Genomic DNA, 15,735 nt, shown 5'->3' with positions numbered 1-15,735 from the left:
GTTAGGTACAAGCAGTAGTGTAGTAGTGGTAGGTACAAGCAGTAGTGTAGTAGCAGAGTTAGGTACAAGCAGTAGTGTAGCAGAGTTAGGTACAAGCAGTAGTGTAGTAGCGGTAGGTACAAGCAGTAGTGTAGTAGCGGTAGGTACAAGCAGTAGTGTAGTAGCGGTAGGTACAAGCAGTAATGTAGTAGCGGTAGGTACAAGCAGTAGTGTAGTAGCGGTAGGTACAAGCAGTAGTGTAGTAGCGGTAGGTACAAGCAGTAGTGTAGTAGTGGTAGGTACAAGCAGTAGTGTAGTAGTGGTAGGTACAAGCAGTAGTGTAGTAGTGGTAGGTACAAGCAGTAGTGTAGTAGTGGTAGGTACAAGCAGTAGTGTAGTAGGTACAAGCAGTAGTGTAGTAGTGGTAGGTACAAGCAGTAGTGGTAGGTACAAGCAGTAGTGTAGTAGTGGTAGGTACAAGCAGTAGTGTAGTAGTGGTAGGTACAAGCAGTAGTGTAGTAGTGGTAGGTACAAGCAGTAGTGTAGTAGTGGTAGGTACAAGCAGTAGTGTAGTAGTGGTAGGTACAAGCAGTAGTGTAGTAGTGGTAGGTACAAGCAGTAGTGTAGTAGTGGTAGGTACAAGCAGTAGTGTAGTAGCAGAGTTAGATACAAGCAGTAGTGTAGTAGCAGAGTTAGATACAAGCAGTAGTGGTAGGTACAAGCAGTAGTGTAGTAGCAGAGTTAGATACAAGCAGTAGTGTAGTAGCAGAGTTAGATACAAGCAGTAGTGGTAGGTACAAGCAGTAGTGTAGTAGCAGAGTTAGGTACAAGCAGTAGTGTAGTAGTGGTAGGTACAAGCAGTAGTGTAGTAGTGGTAGGTACAAGCAGTAGTGTAGTAGTGGTAGGTACAAGCAGTAGTGTAGTAGTGGTAGGTACAAGCAGTAGTGTAGTAGTGGTAGGTACAAGCAGTAGTGTAGTAGTGGTAGGTACAAGCAGTAGTGTAGTAGTGGTAGGTACAAGCAGTAGTGTAGTAGTGGTAGGTACAAGCAGTAGTGTAGTAGTGGTAGGTACAAGCAGTAGTGTAGTAGCAGAGTTAGATACAAGCAGTAGTGTAGTAGCAGAGTTAGATACAAGCAGTAGTGGTAGGTACAAGCAGTAGTGTAGTAGCAGAGTTAGGTACAAGCAGTAGTGTAGTAGTGGTAGGTACAAGCAGTAGTGTAGTAGCGGTAGGTACAAGCAGTAGTGTAGTAGTGGTAGGTACAAGCAGTAGTGTAGTAGTGGTAGGTACAAGCAGTAGTGTAGTAGTGGTAGGTACAAGCAGTAGTGTAGTAGTGGTAGGTACAAGCAGTAGTGTAGTAGTGGTAGGTACAAGCAGTAGTGTAGTAGTGGTAGGTACAAGCAGTAGTGTAGTAGCAGAGTTAGATACAAGCAGTAGTGTAGTAGTGGTAGGTACAAGCAGTAGTGTAGTAGTGGTAGGTACAAGCAGTAGTGTAGTAGCAGAGTTAGATACAAGCAGTAGTGGTAGGTACAAGCAGTAGTGTAGTAGCAGAGTTAGGTACAAGCAGTAGTGTAGTAGCAGAGTTAGGTACAAGCAGTAGTGTAGTAGCAGAGTTAGGTACAAGCAGTAGTGTAGTAGCAGAGTTAGATACAAGCAGTAGTGGTAGGTACAAGCAGTAGTGTAGTAGCAGAGTTAGGTACAAGCAGTAGTGGTAGGTACAAGCAGTAGTGTAGTAGCAGAGTTAGGTACAAGCAGTAGTGTAGTAGTGGTAGGTACAAGCAGTAGTGTAGTAGCAGAGTTAGGTACAAGCAGTAGTGGTAGGTACAAGCAGTAGTGCAGTAGTGGTAGCTACAAGAAGTAATACAGGGTGGCCCACGAAAAATTAGCCTGCCTCCAATATCTAAACTATCAAACTGCATAATATCAAATCTGTCTTAGTTGCCCATAACAACCAATCAGAGGTCAGCTTTAATTTTTTTCCAGAGCCCTGTAGGACCTGAAAGCTGAGCTCTGATTGGTTGCTATGTGCAAATTTGCTATTAGTCAGTTTGATTTGGAGATATTGGAGACAGGCTACTTTTTCGTGGGATGCTTCCATCCTTCTAAGACTTCCTGCATGGGAGCTCCACCAGTGCAGGCATGCTCAACCTGCGGCCCTCCAGCTGTTCCAAAACTACAACTCCCATCATCCCCTGACAGCCTACAGAAGGGCATCGTAGAGAGTTGTAGTTTTACAACAGCTGGAGGGCTGCAGGTTGAGCATGCCTGACCTAGTGCATAAATGAAAGACACATAAAGTGGCGGAGAAGGCACCGACGCTTGCAGTAGTACCACGGCCTTCTCTCAGCTCACTAAGCACAGCGCCATCCATTTGATAGTGGCTGTGCTTGGTATCACAGCTCAGCCCAAGTGGCCAATGAACGTGACTTCACATGGGCCTAGGGACAGCTATAAGGGTACTTTCACACTTGCGGCAGAGGATTCCGGCAAGCAGTTCCATTGCAATCCAGACGCAAACTGATGGCATTTGTCAGACGGATCCAGATTCCGATCTGTCTGACAAATGCATTAAAATACTGGATCCGTCTCTCCGGTGTCATCCGGAAAAAACGGATCCGGTATAAAAAATTTATTTGCATAAATCAGAGCTCACCAGACACTTATTCTTCCAATAGGTGAGGGTCCCAGAGGTGAGATGTTAAAGGGGTTGCCTGCTTTATTTTCACAAACGTGGTGAAGAAAGAATTCTGCACAACTTACTAATATATTATTACCGGGGCTCCAACCTCTACTTCTGTGAAGCACCATACCCTTGTCAGAACAATATTCTCCAGGGAACTGTCACCGCCAGCTCTCTGAGAAGGTCTGGCAGACATTCTTCTGTACCTCTTGCATGATGTTCTTTGTTTTGGTTTCACTTTGTCATCTCCTTTTCCTTCTCCCAGCTGTCACCTATTCACACTAATTGCCTCCCTTTATATTCCCTCCCATACTGCCTCACTTTGCAGTTTATACTACTTCCTGGATTGAAGTGATCACTGCTGGAGACTTCTGTTACTGCTTGTTCAGATAAGTCCTTTCTTGTATTGTGTTTACTTGCTGGCTTGATTCTAGGTGACCCTGAATCCCTCCGTATTAAGTGCAGGGAGCCGGTGGTCGTGTCCCCTCACCATTATAGGGTTTTCAGGTGTCACACAGTCTGGGTACGAGGGCATGCAATCGTCTACCTCTGAGACCTTTGTATGAGCTTAGCAGTCAGGGTGAGCTCTTAGGGTTTTCCAGGGGTCACCTTTATGCTCCTTAGTTTGGGATCAAGCCAGTCGGATGTTTATCCATAACTCCCAGCTATCTGCAATATTATACATGACAGGAACGGACTGAACAAGGCTTTCATTAAAACCATGGATGTGGAATAAGGGGCATGTGACCCAATATGCAGCCTCCGGTGCATGCGCAGTGTGAGGAGCTGATGGACAGGTTGGTCACGTGCCCTGTGGAGACGACTGTACTGGCAAGGGAATAAAACATTGAGGTGCATATCGACACGTCAATTTCTCTAGGATGCCGCAGTACAAATCAGGTAGGATGTAAGACGCAGATATTACAGACTCTCTGTATTCGGCTTGTGGACTCACCAGGGTGATGATCAGGATGCAGGTCTTCTACTGCTATCTGCACCACGTCCGCCAGCTCCTCTCCTGACATCATTTATAAATCTTTCTTGGCTGCTGCTTGCGCAGAGTTCCTGGGGATTCTGTAAGAAATAAGCACAAATAGTTAAATAATCTGATACAAAACATGTAGAAAATGGTTTAAACGTCCATCTATAGCCAAAGATACATTATATCGTCACATTAAAAGGCACAGAGGACAGAACAACAGCAACACAATACAATACAGATGAATGAACAATAAAGCAACAAGCAATGACTAAGGCTTTGTGTAAAACGTGTAAGTATCTTCCTGGATCCCTCTGAGCTATGGCTAGGTTTTAATATTATATCGGACTCCTGGCACCCCCACTAATCAGCGGATGGGGCCGGTTACTGCAGCGCTGCTCCCATTAGAGTGAGTGATGCCCATTTCCAGCGCTAATGCAGAAGAGCTGATTGTGGAGGTGCCGGGACCCCACAGACCAGACAGCGATTACCTATCCCAAGGACAGCCATATAAAAGTCTTGGAAAAACCCTTTAAGGACAAGCTAAATGTTCAAGTTTGTTGAAAAGTTTCTTTAAAAAAAAAGTGTGACGGTGCCGTTTGGGAGGACCCCTCAGCTCTGCCGACATGCCTGTTGCCTGTTTTAGTAAATGCAGGTATTCTTCATGAATAAAAGCATGAATAACAATCCTGGAGCACCTGCCTTGCCCGCTCCTCTGTTATTCCTCCAGGAAATGTATAAATGACACTGGGTGTTAACATTCAGGGTTTTGTCCCTCATATCCAATCAGTGAAAGACTGTAGGAACACACCCTTTGAGGAGGGGAATGGTATGGCCCAGTTGTCAGACTATTCATACATAACCAAGAGTAGTAAAAGAGGAATGGTTCAATGCTCCAGAATTGTAATCTCCAGGGACAAGCAAGCAGTTACTAAAACACACACATCCGGAGAGAGCTCGTCTTCTGCAGGGCGCACTCACCGACTCCACTCCCCAACAGCTGTCCAGCACACGAAACCCCGCGCCAAATCCTGAGCCAAGGGCTGAACCTCAAATGACTGTGATGTTTCTATCACAACCATGGCTTTGTTTCTGCAATAATGCACAAATTATCTGCAGAAAATCTTTTCGACAGACCCCAAATATAGGAAAGTCAAAGAAATGAGTGCGCTGATAGGAAGGATAAGAAATTTCATTATCTGGACGGGGGTGGGGAATGTTGGCCCCTGGGGACGGCTGGGAGAGATTTCAGGTGGAGTCGATGAAATGTTGAGGAGAAAAGGCTGCTCACAATGAACAGAATATTAGAAATGGTAACTTCAGTTACAGGACATCATTCTCATAGGTACAGCCATAGAGCCGGGGCCTGGCCCCTGCATGCCGCCATACTAAGAGCATATCCCCCAATAGCAGTACTTGCTCGTAGTATGGCACCAATGACGCATGGCACTATTATTTTTATCACATTGGTACAGAATCCACCAAAACATACATCTATGCATGGCTACTTATGAAACCGAGAGCACACAGAGGTACGGTATGAGACTACTGGGGGGCGGTATTATAGCCACTTGTACGCAGGAGCCGCTCATAAGATCCAGTATTCAAAGTGGCAACCAGTAAAAGCTGGGAGTCTGGCACAGTTTCGTCCCTGGAATTTGCTCTCGATTCCACACTGGAGTACAGATCCACAGGGCAGTTGGACCCTCATAGGAAGACCATTTTCCAGCCCCCCGATTGCTCGATTCTGTCGTTTTGCCATCTGGACTCCCCACATGCAGTAAATCTATTTAGAACATATTCTGAGGGTGAGCCCTCTGCTGAGGGTACTTGCTGAGACTTGTATATGATTATTCCTCAAAGATTGCTTGCATCTAGGTGTGAGACACCAGGTCGGCACCTGGACTGAACAATGGGGGTCGTTTATTAGGATTTTGTGTCTGTTTTAGTCTTTTTTTTTTTTTTTCCAATTACTAATGAAGCATTTGCAACTTGTTCGACAATTTTCAGTTTTATACTATTTCTGGGGGTGTTGTTGTTTTTTTGGCCCACTTATGTGGATGCGCTTTTTATACGTATGAATTACGCGCAAAAAGATTCTAATTTTTCCTGTACTCCAGGGACGGCTTAGTGTTTTGTCAGCTTTGTGCGGGGCTGTGCAACATCTTCTGGTACACATGCGCCTTCTCACAAACATGAATATGTGTATATGGCCGTGATTTTATATATCTAATTTGCAATTATTTATTTAAAGGGGTTATCCACTAGTACAAGTACCCCCAACAATGCCCGGGCCGCTCCTATAGACGATACTTAGCCGGTCTCCGGCACCCGCGATGCTAGGGAGGCTGGTCTCCACCGAGGCCTGCTATTGCTTTTTTCCCCATTGTGCACTGCCAGAAAAATACGTCTCCGTCCACTGCTGCGTCTGGTTGATGAGAAGCAGTAACCCCCGAATTAGAGCGCTCATTCAGATTCCATCTGGAACTCCACATTTAGGTTTTCCATCCCGGTTACGTCTGATGAGGCACAACCGCTGCATTTCTACATAACGTCATTAATTACCCAATTTCAAAGATTACTTTAAATCAGCTTCCTGCTGACACTGCCCCACTTAACACAAGGTCCTGCATCTTAGTTTGGTGCCAAATATATCACTTAATCATATTTCAAGCTGATCAAAGAGGCGATGGCTGCGCTGAACTGTGCAAGAAAGGAGCATCTGCTAATGGCTGCAGAGTGGTAACAGATGCCCCGGGTACCATGCCACCGTCCACCAAGCTACTTGAGTCCCTGAAGCAGCCTACCCCCTCCCATGATTTAGTCAGTGGAGTTGCACTGTCCAGATACCGCGCGCACACAGTTTATTAACTGGAAACAGACATGGAGGCAGAATCTTTTTATGTTATTTTATTCCACATTAGGGATTAATTAAAAAAAAATTACTGCTATAATAAATGTAACAAGTCATAGATTTCAGTGAAGCTGTCCTATAAATCAGCAGACATCAAAAGCTCTGCGGAAAGTCTGGGCAGAATAGAGGTTAAAATACACACATTAACCCCTCCTGTCTGGACCTGCGACCGACCAAGTGTGAAGATTACAGAGAGGGAACAATATGATGTAAAGAAGAAGACAAAGCTGTAGAAATATTTACACTGTGGATGCAGAGGATCAGTCGCTTGCATGGGGAATAAAGGCAGCTACGAACAGACATTCATGGCAAAGCCGCAGGATCCCGAACCCCATTCAGCAAGAAAAGGCGGAAGCTTCAAAGAAGAGACCAAACGGAGAGGTTAATGTGCTTGCCTGGCTCTGCAGGAGACACACAGGCAGCTGAGCAAGCAGGGTTCCCTCTTAATCGGGACACTTATCTTGCATCAGTACAAGCCTAAAAAATACGGAAGAGGTGCACGGACTTCCCTTCTGCTTTGCCTCTGTATAAGTTCAGTTTAGCTTCTGAATGCTGCTGTGAAATACTGACGAGAAGACGGCTGTGTGAAGGAGGCCTTTGGTCGGACTCTGCAGGAGGCCACTTCCAGCTGACGTGTCTTGTTCTCTATAAAGTGGGGTCACAGGGGCTGGACGCCCCCATCAGACATATCCCCATGGTTATGCCATAAATGTCTGAGGTGAAAAACGCCTTTAAATAACAGGAAGCCGCGTGCGCGTAGAGAAGGAGAATGGGATTGAAAAACATCAGCAGATAGCCGGGTGCAGGAACAAAATGTGACTGCAAAAGTACAATGCATGATGCGTCACTGATAACCATCCTAACTCTCTAGGCTCATGCCAACGAACGTAAGGGCTCCGTGCCCCTGCTGCGGACAGCATACGGCGGTTCCGCAATACACGGGTCACCAGCCATGTGCATTCCGCATGATGGATGCGGACCCATTCAATTGATTGGGTCCACAAATCCAGTGATGCGGTGTGGAAGCACAGATCGGAACCTCACGGAGTGCTTCCGTGGTGTTTCTGGCCGTGCCTCCACACTGCAAAAAAGTAGTGCATGCACTACTTTTTTGCGTTGAATGGGTCCATGATCCGCATGCGATGTCCCTGCATTGCGGACCGCAGCACGTGACGATTCACATGGGACTGTAGTGTTGCAGATGTTCTTCAGCAGAAAAAAAAAAAAAACACTGAATGGTATTTTTTGTGGTGGATTTTGATGCAGAAAGGCTGCAGATTTGAAGATTTCTCCCGACGCATTGCAAAGGGTAAAATCCGCAAGGAAGATCTGCCCCATAAATTTACAGGCTCCATGTGGATGAGATGAAGGAAACCCCTATTCGCTTTGCTGGTACCGGTGCCGCAGATTTCACTGTATGCATTGCAAAGGGCGACACTCACAGTAGAAGCCTCCAGCGTGTACGTGGATGAAACGTGAAAATCTCATTCACTACGCACACAATCCAATGCTGACAATCCACAGCCTCTAAATCTGGCTCTCAACGGTCAAGTAATTCCAATCATCCAGCAAAGAACTCCTCTACCGCAGCAGACTTGGCAAACCAATCTATGAAAAGACGAGCTGTTTGATAATCCGCCATCAAGTGGGCAGCCATTTATGTCCACGTTATTGAGACTTATTCATCAGCTCCACTCCATGCAATAATTTATTTATTGCTATCAGGACTTTGCCAGAAACTCCAGAGACATTTCATTAAAATCTTGAAACAGGGCACAGGAAAAGAGGCTTCAGAGTCACACGGACAAAATACAAAAAACATCCACACAATTATAACATAAAAAAAAAAAAATCTGGATTTTTAATTGAGTGTTTGGAGCATTTTATTGCTCACAATTTTAGGGGAAAAGTAAAATCATAAGAATAAAGAATCCAAACCAAACTCCCTGTGCATCAGATCACCCGCTGACTGGAGGCACATAGCGTTACGCTCCTGAGGGACAAGGACTGGTACTCATCAAAGCCGTGGATGATGTCATGCTAAGAGCTGGTGACAACCGCACCGCAGAGACAAAAAGTTACTTAAAATTTAAAGGGCCTCCCAGGAAAAAATCATTTGGGTCATCGTTCCCATGGCTTTGGTCCACTCCTACTTCACAAGCATTAGCTGTCACACTGTATGATAAAGGGAACAGCAGCTGCAGCGCCACCTAGTGGACCAAACGGATTGTTACAGGCTCACAAACAAAAGAATCAGTTACTATGAAAAAAAGAGAAAAAAAATCAGCTGCATGAACGTTAAAATTAGTCAAAACTGTGAACCAAATAAAAATCTAGCTGTTTTTCAGGACTTGACTAGGTTCCCTTGGCTGTCCCCTACTTAGTTCTATGGGTGCCCTTCTTCAGCTATTAGTGGGGGTCCCAGCAGCCAGACCACCATCTCTCACATTTCTAACCTACCCTGTGGTGCTGCTCATTTCTCCTGCAGTGTCCACAAATGATGGAGTGAACAGACATGTAATATGGTGTGTATATATATATATATATATATATATATATATATATATATACACACACACCTTCTATGATAGTGATATATTAAAAGTGTACATATGAAAAGTTAGTAGTTTTATTTTTTCCAGAGGGGATAACCCCTTTTAATTAGGTTAATAAGGTAAATCGTTAGTTTTTTTTATTGCCTACTTTGTTAGGCTACTTTCACACTTGCGTTCGGGGTTCCGCTTGTGAGTTCCGTTTAAAGGGTCTCACAAGCGGCCCCGAACGCATCCGTACTGCCCCAATGCATTCTGAGTGGACGCGGATCCGCTCAGAATGCATCAGTCTGGCAGCGTTCAGCCTCCGCTCCGCTCAGCAGGCGGACACCTGAATGCAGCTTGCAGCGTTCGGGTGTCCGCCTGGCCGTGCGGAGGCAAACGGATCCGTCCAGACTTACAATGGAAGTCAATGGGGACGGATCCGTTTGAAGTTGACACCATATGGCTCAATTTTCAAAAGGATCCGTCCCCCATTGACTTTCAATGCAAAGTCTGGACGGATCCGTCTGAAGCTACTTTCACACTTAGAATTTTTACTAAGCTATAATGCAGACGGATCCGTTTTGAACGGATCCCAACGTCTGCATTATAGGAGAGGATCTGTCTGTGCAGACACCAGATGGATCCTCTCTGAACGCAAGTGTGAAAGTAGCCTTAAACTTATGGCAAGAAACAGAACCCTTACTATTGCCTCTTTAGCAAAGTCTCATGGATGAGTGTTCAGCCCAGGAAAGGCCAACTAAAGTGCATGAAAAGTAAGTGAACCCAGATTTCTGCACTGTTAGGCCCCTTTCACACGGGCGAGTATTCCGCGCGGGTGCAATGTGTGAGGTGAATGCATTGCACCCGCACTGAATCCGGACCCATTCATTTCTATGGGGCTGTGCACATGAACGATGATTTTCACGCATCACTTGTGCGTTGCGTGAAAATCGGAGCAAGCTCTATTTTGTGCGTTTTTCACGTAACGCAGGCCCCATAGAAGTGAATGGGGCTGCGTGAAAATCAAAAACATCCGCAAGCAAGTGCGGATGCTAGGAGACGATCGAGATGGGGACCCGATCTTTATTATTTTCCCTTATAACATGGTTATAAGGGAAAATAATAGCATTCTGAATACAGAATACATAGTACAATAGGGCTGGAGGGGTTAATAAATATATAAAAAATAATATAACTCACCTTAATCCACTTGTTCGCGCAGCCGGCATCTCTTCTGTCTTCTTCTTTGAGGAAAAGGACCTTTGACGACGTCACTACGCTCACCACAGGATCCATCACCATGGTGATGGATCATGTGAATGACCATGTGATGAGCGTGGTGACGTCACCACAGGTCGTTTTCCTCACAGATGAAGACAAAAGAGATGTCGGCTGCGCAAACAAGTGGATTAAGGCGAGTTAAATTTATAAATTTTTTAACCCCTCCAGCGCTATTGTACTATATATTCTGTATTCAAAATGCTATTATTTCCCCTTATAAGCAGATTATAAGGGGAAATAATACAATCTACACAACCTTGAACTTCTGTGAAGAAGTTCGGGTCTGGGTAGCCACAGTCAGTTTTTTATCACGCGCGTGCAAAACACATTGCACCAGCGCGATAAAAACTGAACAACGGAACGCAGCGGCAGTCAAAACTGACAACAATTGGGTACCTACTCGCGCGGGTTTGCTGCAACTTATCCGGACACGCTCGTGTGAAAGAGGCCTTAGTGTCTGCACACGATGCAGATTTTAGCACGAAAACCCGCAGCACAATACAATACAGTGCATGACAACAGACTCATCTCATGTACACTTAGCTTTTTTCTTAGATGCAGAAATTGACCTTTTATGCGGATTTTGAAATCTACAGCCTGTCAATTGTTGTTGCGTTATTCTTGTTCAGATTTTACTGATCAATTTACCCGCATCAAATCCACCGCATTAAAAATGCACCAAAAAAGCAATAAATTGTGTGCATTTATGTGCATTTTTTGTCCAGATTTCTTCAGGATTTTCCCTTAAATGCAATAACCTGTAGATCCCCCTTCAGCAGCCATCAGCTCCGCCAAACATTTCCTATAGCTACAAACAAACGTCAGGTTATTGTGAGGTTCTTGGTGGCCTGTCAGGGGGCATGTCCTTTCTGCTGCAGCTAGTGGCAGGTGAAGGATGGAGCTGATCATGTGCTTCCGTCTCAGTGAGCAGGAACACAGATTTCATTGAATAACTCCAGGTGCTGGTTTGAAAAGTGTAGAATATTTTTTGTGAGGCAACTATAGAGTTTATGAGCTCCCAGGAGGAGGGCAATAAGGGCTACAGACTGAGGCAGCTCCTCTGCCCGATTTTACTGTGAAGGAGAAAGAGCAGCCTGCACTATATGTGAATAGCTGCCGGCTGCAAAAGGCCAGAATTATTTTTATTTTTATTTATTTTAAAAACAATTGGAATATTTTGCAATAATAAAAAATTCTAAAAAGTGTCTGTAGCCTCTTAATGCAAGAATATCCTACCGTTTTAGGTATACATCTCTTATGCAGACCCGCTGATGCTTCTCGCTTCAAACCGACTACAAACCGTGTGTAGTCTGATCCCACAGCCACGCGGTCCCTCTACTCCACCTGCCCCACTGTCTACGTGGCAGATACTCAGGAAAGGCCAGAAGAATATGACCGTGATTCACAACTGTCTTCAGAGCAAAACAAAACTACCGCCATGTGTTCCATCGCTCCCACAATGCACCAGAGCAAAGCTGGGGCTCCAGTAAAATCTGCCCCAGCATGCAGAATGAGAAAATGCGCTTCCTTACACATCCCAGCCTGCAACACGTGAACAGGACGCAGCTCGCACAACGGCATATTGTTCTAGGACGCGCGGCCATGGGAACCACTTACATAACGCAGCAGTTTATCAAAATTTAATGATATTTTCTTTTAGGAACTGGATCTATATTTAACGACCAGGGAAGCTCATTGAGAATCATGTACAAAACTTTACATTCTTGAACTGAACTTTTCGTACCCAAAATGAACTGCGGAACATAAAACAGAAAGCATCGTTTCCAAGTCCAAGTGATTAGAGGATGAGGTAAGGTGGAAAGGTTCAGCCAACACATTACTGCACCTTGTTGAAATACGATTATGACCTTGGACACACAATTTTTATTAAAAACGCACAAAGTTCACTTTAATTCAGCTTCATACATTTTATTTAGTTTTCGTTGTGAAGACACAAATAAGCAAAATTCTAAGGCACTTAATACAGGCCCTATTCGCACTTCCCATTCATAAAGAGCCTCCTTACCATAAGGCCTCATGCACCAAGCTGTTGCGCAGCCGTTCGGTGCATTGGGGACTGTAATTTGCGGTACACAATGCACAGGCTGCCGCAACGGATCCAATTCAACTTGAATGGGTCTGTAAGCTGTCCGACTAGAACATGATCAATTTTTTTGCGGTGTGGAGGCATGGACAGAAACCCCACGGAAGCACTACGGAGCACTCCCGTGGGGTTCCGTGCCTCCGTTCCGCACCGCACCTCCCGTTTACAGAGCTATTCAAGTGAATGGGTCCGCATCCGTGATGCGCTGAGCACACTGCCGGTGCAAGCAAATTGCGGACCTGCTGTGTGCATGAGGCCTAATAATTTCTCTGCACACATGGAGCTATATGAATATCCCCGCAGACTTTATATGTTTCTAAAAATGGCGGTGTTAGGGCAGTGACAATACCGCTAGTCTAATACAGCGCTGTCCGTACCATTCTGCTCTGCTGAATAAACTGCATGCTCTTTTCTTTAGTCTGGGATATACAGTGACCTTTTCCAGTCTGTAAACCATTCAGAGATTTTTTCCAGATTTGCTAATGTAATTTACTGCGGTCTCTGACTCTGATATAGCCTTGGATAATATTTTAGCTGCAGTACTATAATTTACAGTAATCTTATGGCCAATCTGACACTATCTTTCAGCACCAAAGGTTGTTAGAATGGAGACGTAATAAGGGGCCAATAGCCTGCTATGTGCCTGTACTGTCGCTGTCTATTCTGGTAAAACTAAGAAATAAAATCCCAACATATTCCATTGCAAGCTGTACTATGCAGGTATCCTGCAGGGGATCATGAAGGCACTATTCAGCCTCCATGCACACAGATTTGGCAAACACCTAACCAGAGACCCCAGCACTTTGCTTAAAAAATTCATCAGTACTCTTCGTCCAGCAACAGACGTATTCTGTAATCTATTGCAAACCATGAAATCTGCAAACAATTTAACACCGTCTAAAAATATTAAAATAAATCACAAAGCAAAATGTTCTAGTCAGTAAAAATTGATTTCAGGGTTGACTTATCCATCATGTCTGCACCCAGCATCCTCATGTAGAAGTAAATCTCCCTCCCAGGACAAGCATCAGAGCTCGAGCTCAACTATAATGTACGATATAAAGGTCAATAGTTGAAAACCATATTTGTACAATCAGATGTTATTTAGCTTGGAATAAAAGGCGCTTATCACAGACGCAGAAAGTCTCTTCTTTTATGTAACACGTCTCTGCAGCACAACTGTGATCCAGCGCCATCCACTACTCAACGTGCGTTAATTAATGGGAAAATAAATTAATTTCCTATTTTTGCCAATTTGTTTTACTTGGCATGTAATAATCTGACGACAAACCTTAGTGGAAGATTAAAGGGAGTTCTGCAGAGACCGAGGTGAACGCTTTTAGATCAGATGAACCTCATGGGAGGGATTACTGGAGAAACCTGGACAGGCTGGGATCCCCACCCAGGTAATGTGCATTGACGTTGCAGGACAGACCTTCGGCGGTTCCTGATGTAACATCAGCAGCTGTGGCTGAATGTGAACGAATACAGCCATCTCTGAACGAGTCTCTGCAGGATGACTATTTCACAATCTAATGCTTTAGAAAACAATATGCGACACAGCAGATAGGTTACATAACAGCAACGTGATATTTTACAACACAAAGTCAACCCCAGGCCATGTTACTGCACTGAGACGAGCGGCCAGTTCTAGATTTCATCCCCTGACAAAGCCCTAAAAGAAATATCCATTACAGCAGCAGATAAATCATTATTTTATAGACGGATAACTTCTGCCAAATCTTTACCACACCGAATCCACATCCAACTTGTACTGCATCCAACTGGGAACATACTGAGGCCTGTGAACATCACAGCATCTGAAGGAAATTGGGGGGAATTTCATAAGACTGGCGTTTCTTACACCAGTCTTAATTATAAAAAGGGAAAAAAAAGGACAGTGGAGGAGGATGTGCCAGATTTATTAAAGAGGTATTCTGGGTTTAATTATTACATTTATTTATGTCGAGAATAGGATGTGGAACAATTTTTCATTTACATCTATTTAAAAATTTGCCCACAGACCTTTATTATCATGTTTTTCGTTCTATAGACGCACCTAGGTTTTAAGAGGTAAATAAGAATAGAAAATAGATTTTTGTACTTTTGTTCTCTTCCGTTCATTGGGGACACAGGCTTGACCATGGGTATAAGCTGCTGCCCCTAGGAGGCGGACACTCAGTATAAGGGCTCATTCAGACGGCCGTATGCTGTCCGCAAAAATACTGAATGCTATCCGTTTTTTTGCGGATCCGCAAAAAAACGGATAGCATTCAGTATTTTTGCGGACCCATAGACTTCAATGGGGCCATCTCCTGATTTTCACGGACAAGTATAGGACATGTTTCATTTGTTTTGCGGAACCGTGGAATAGAAAAGGGCCCCATAGAAGTGAATGGGTCAGTATCTAATCCGCAAAAAAACGGATCCGCATTTTTGCGGATAGCATACGGCCGTCTGAATGAGCCCTAAGTGTGAGCTCCTCCATCCTGCAGGGACTGAGCTAAAGCGGCTTGTGCAAAAGCAGGAGGAGAAGCAAGAAAAGGAAGAGAGAACAATGTACAAACCAGGCCATAAAGAAGGTCCATCAAACAATGAACCGAAGAGAAACCGGGGGCAAAGGTTTGACCATGGAACGTTACAGAACAGTCCCCAGGGTGGGACAGGACCAAGACAGCCAGAGAACCACCGTCGGCAAAACTCTGCACCCAAGTGAAGCATCAGCAGATGCAAAGGTATGCACCCTGTAAAATTTGGAAAAGGCATAAGGACAACCAGGTAGCAGCCTTACACACCTGAAGGGCCAAAGCTCCATGATGCACCGCCCAGGAGGCCCCTGCAGCCCAAGCTGAATGAGCAGTAACACAGAAGGGCGGTTCCTGGTGCTTGATACGGTACGCTTCCACAATAGCCAAATTAATCCACCGATAAATGGAAGATTTGCAGACAGTCAAACCTCGCATCAGCCAGTCTGGAATGATGAAAATTGAATCTGTCTGACAGAAAGATGAGATCTGCGATAGATGCAGATAGCCCGCACCAAATCCAGAGAGTGAAGAGACCGCTCCCGAGGATGAGAAGGAGTAGGGTAAAAGGAAGACAATCTCCTCATTGAGATGGAACACCAATGCCGCCTTCAGGAGGAAGGATTGGACAGAGCGAAGGACCACCTTGGAGCACTAGGAAAGTTCCAACACTCTCCAGATGGAAGTGACAGTCACCAAAAAGGCCACCTTATAGGAAAGGAAACAAAGGGATACCCA

The 15,735-nt window shown here is 44.8% G+C and overlaps 1 protein-coding gene across 1 annotated transcript in view; it reads right to left on the bottom strand.

Annotated features, from left to right (window-relative positions):
- The window catches only part of LOC120981134 (BTG3 associated nuclear protein), a 317,594-nt gene that overhangs the window by 283,167 nt on the left and 18,692 nt on the right, over positions 1–15,735 (bottom strand). Inside the window, exon 2 of the mRNA XM_040410642.1 lies at positions 3,613–3,731. Coding sequence (XP_040266576.1) covers positions 3,613–3,685 — 73 coding nt within the window. The 5' untranslated portion in view covers positions 3,686–3,731. The remainder of the gene's footprint in view (positions 1–3,612; positions 3,732–15,735) is intronic.

This window comes from Bufo bufo, chromosome 10 (assembly GCF_905171765.1).
Source record: "Bufo bufo chromosome 10, aBufBuf1.1, whole genome shotgun sequence".
NCBI classification, from domain to species: Eukaryota; Metazoa; Chordata; class Amphibia; order Anura; family Bufonidae; genus Bufo; species Bufo bufo.
The sequence above is the reverse complement of the archived record's forward strand: the minus strand, read 5'-3'. Positions and strand labels throughout refer to the sequence as shown.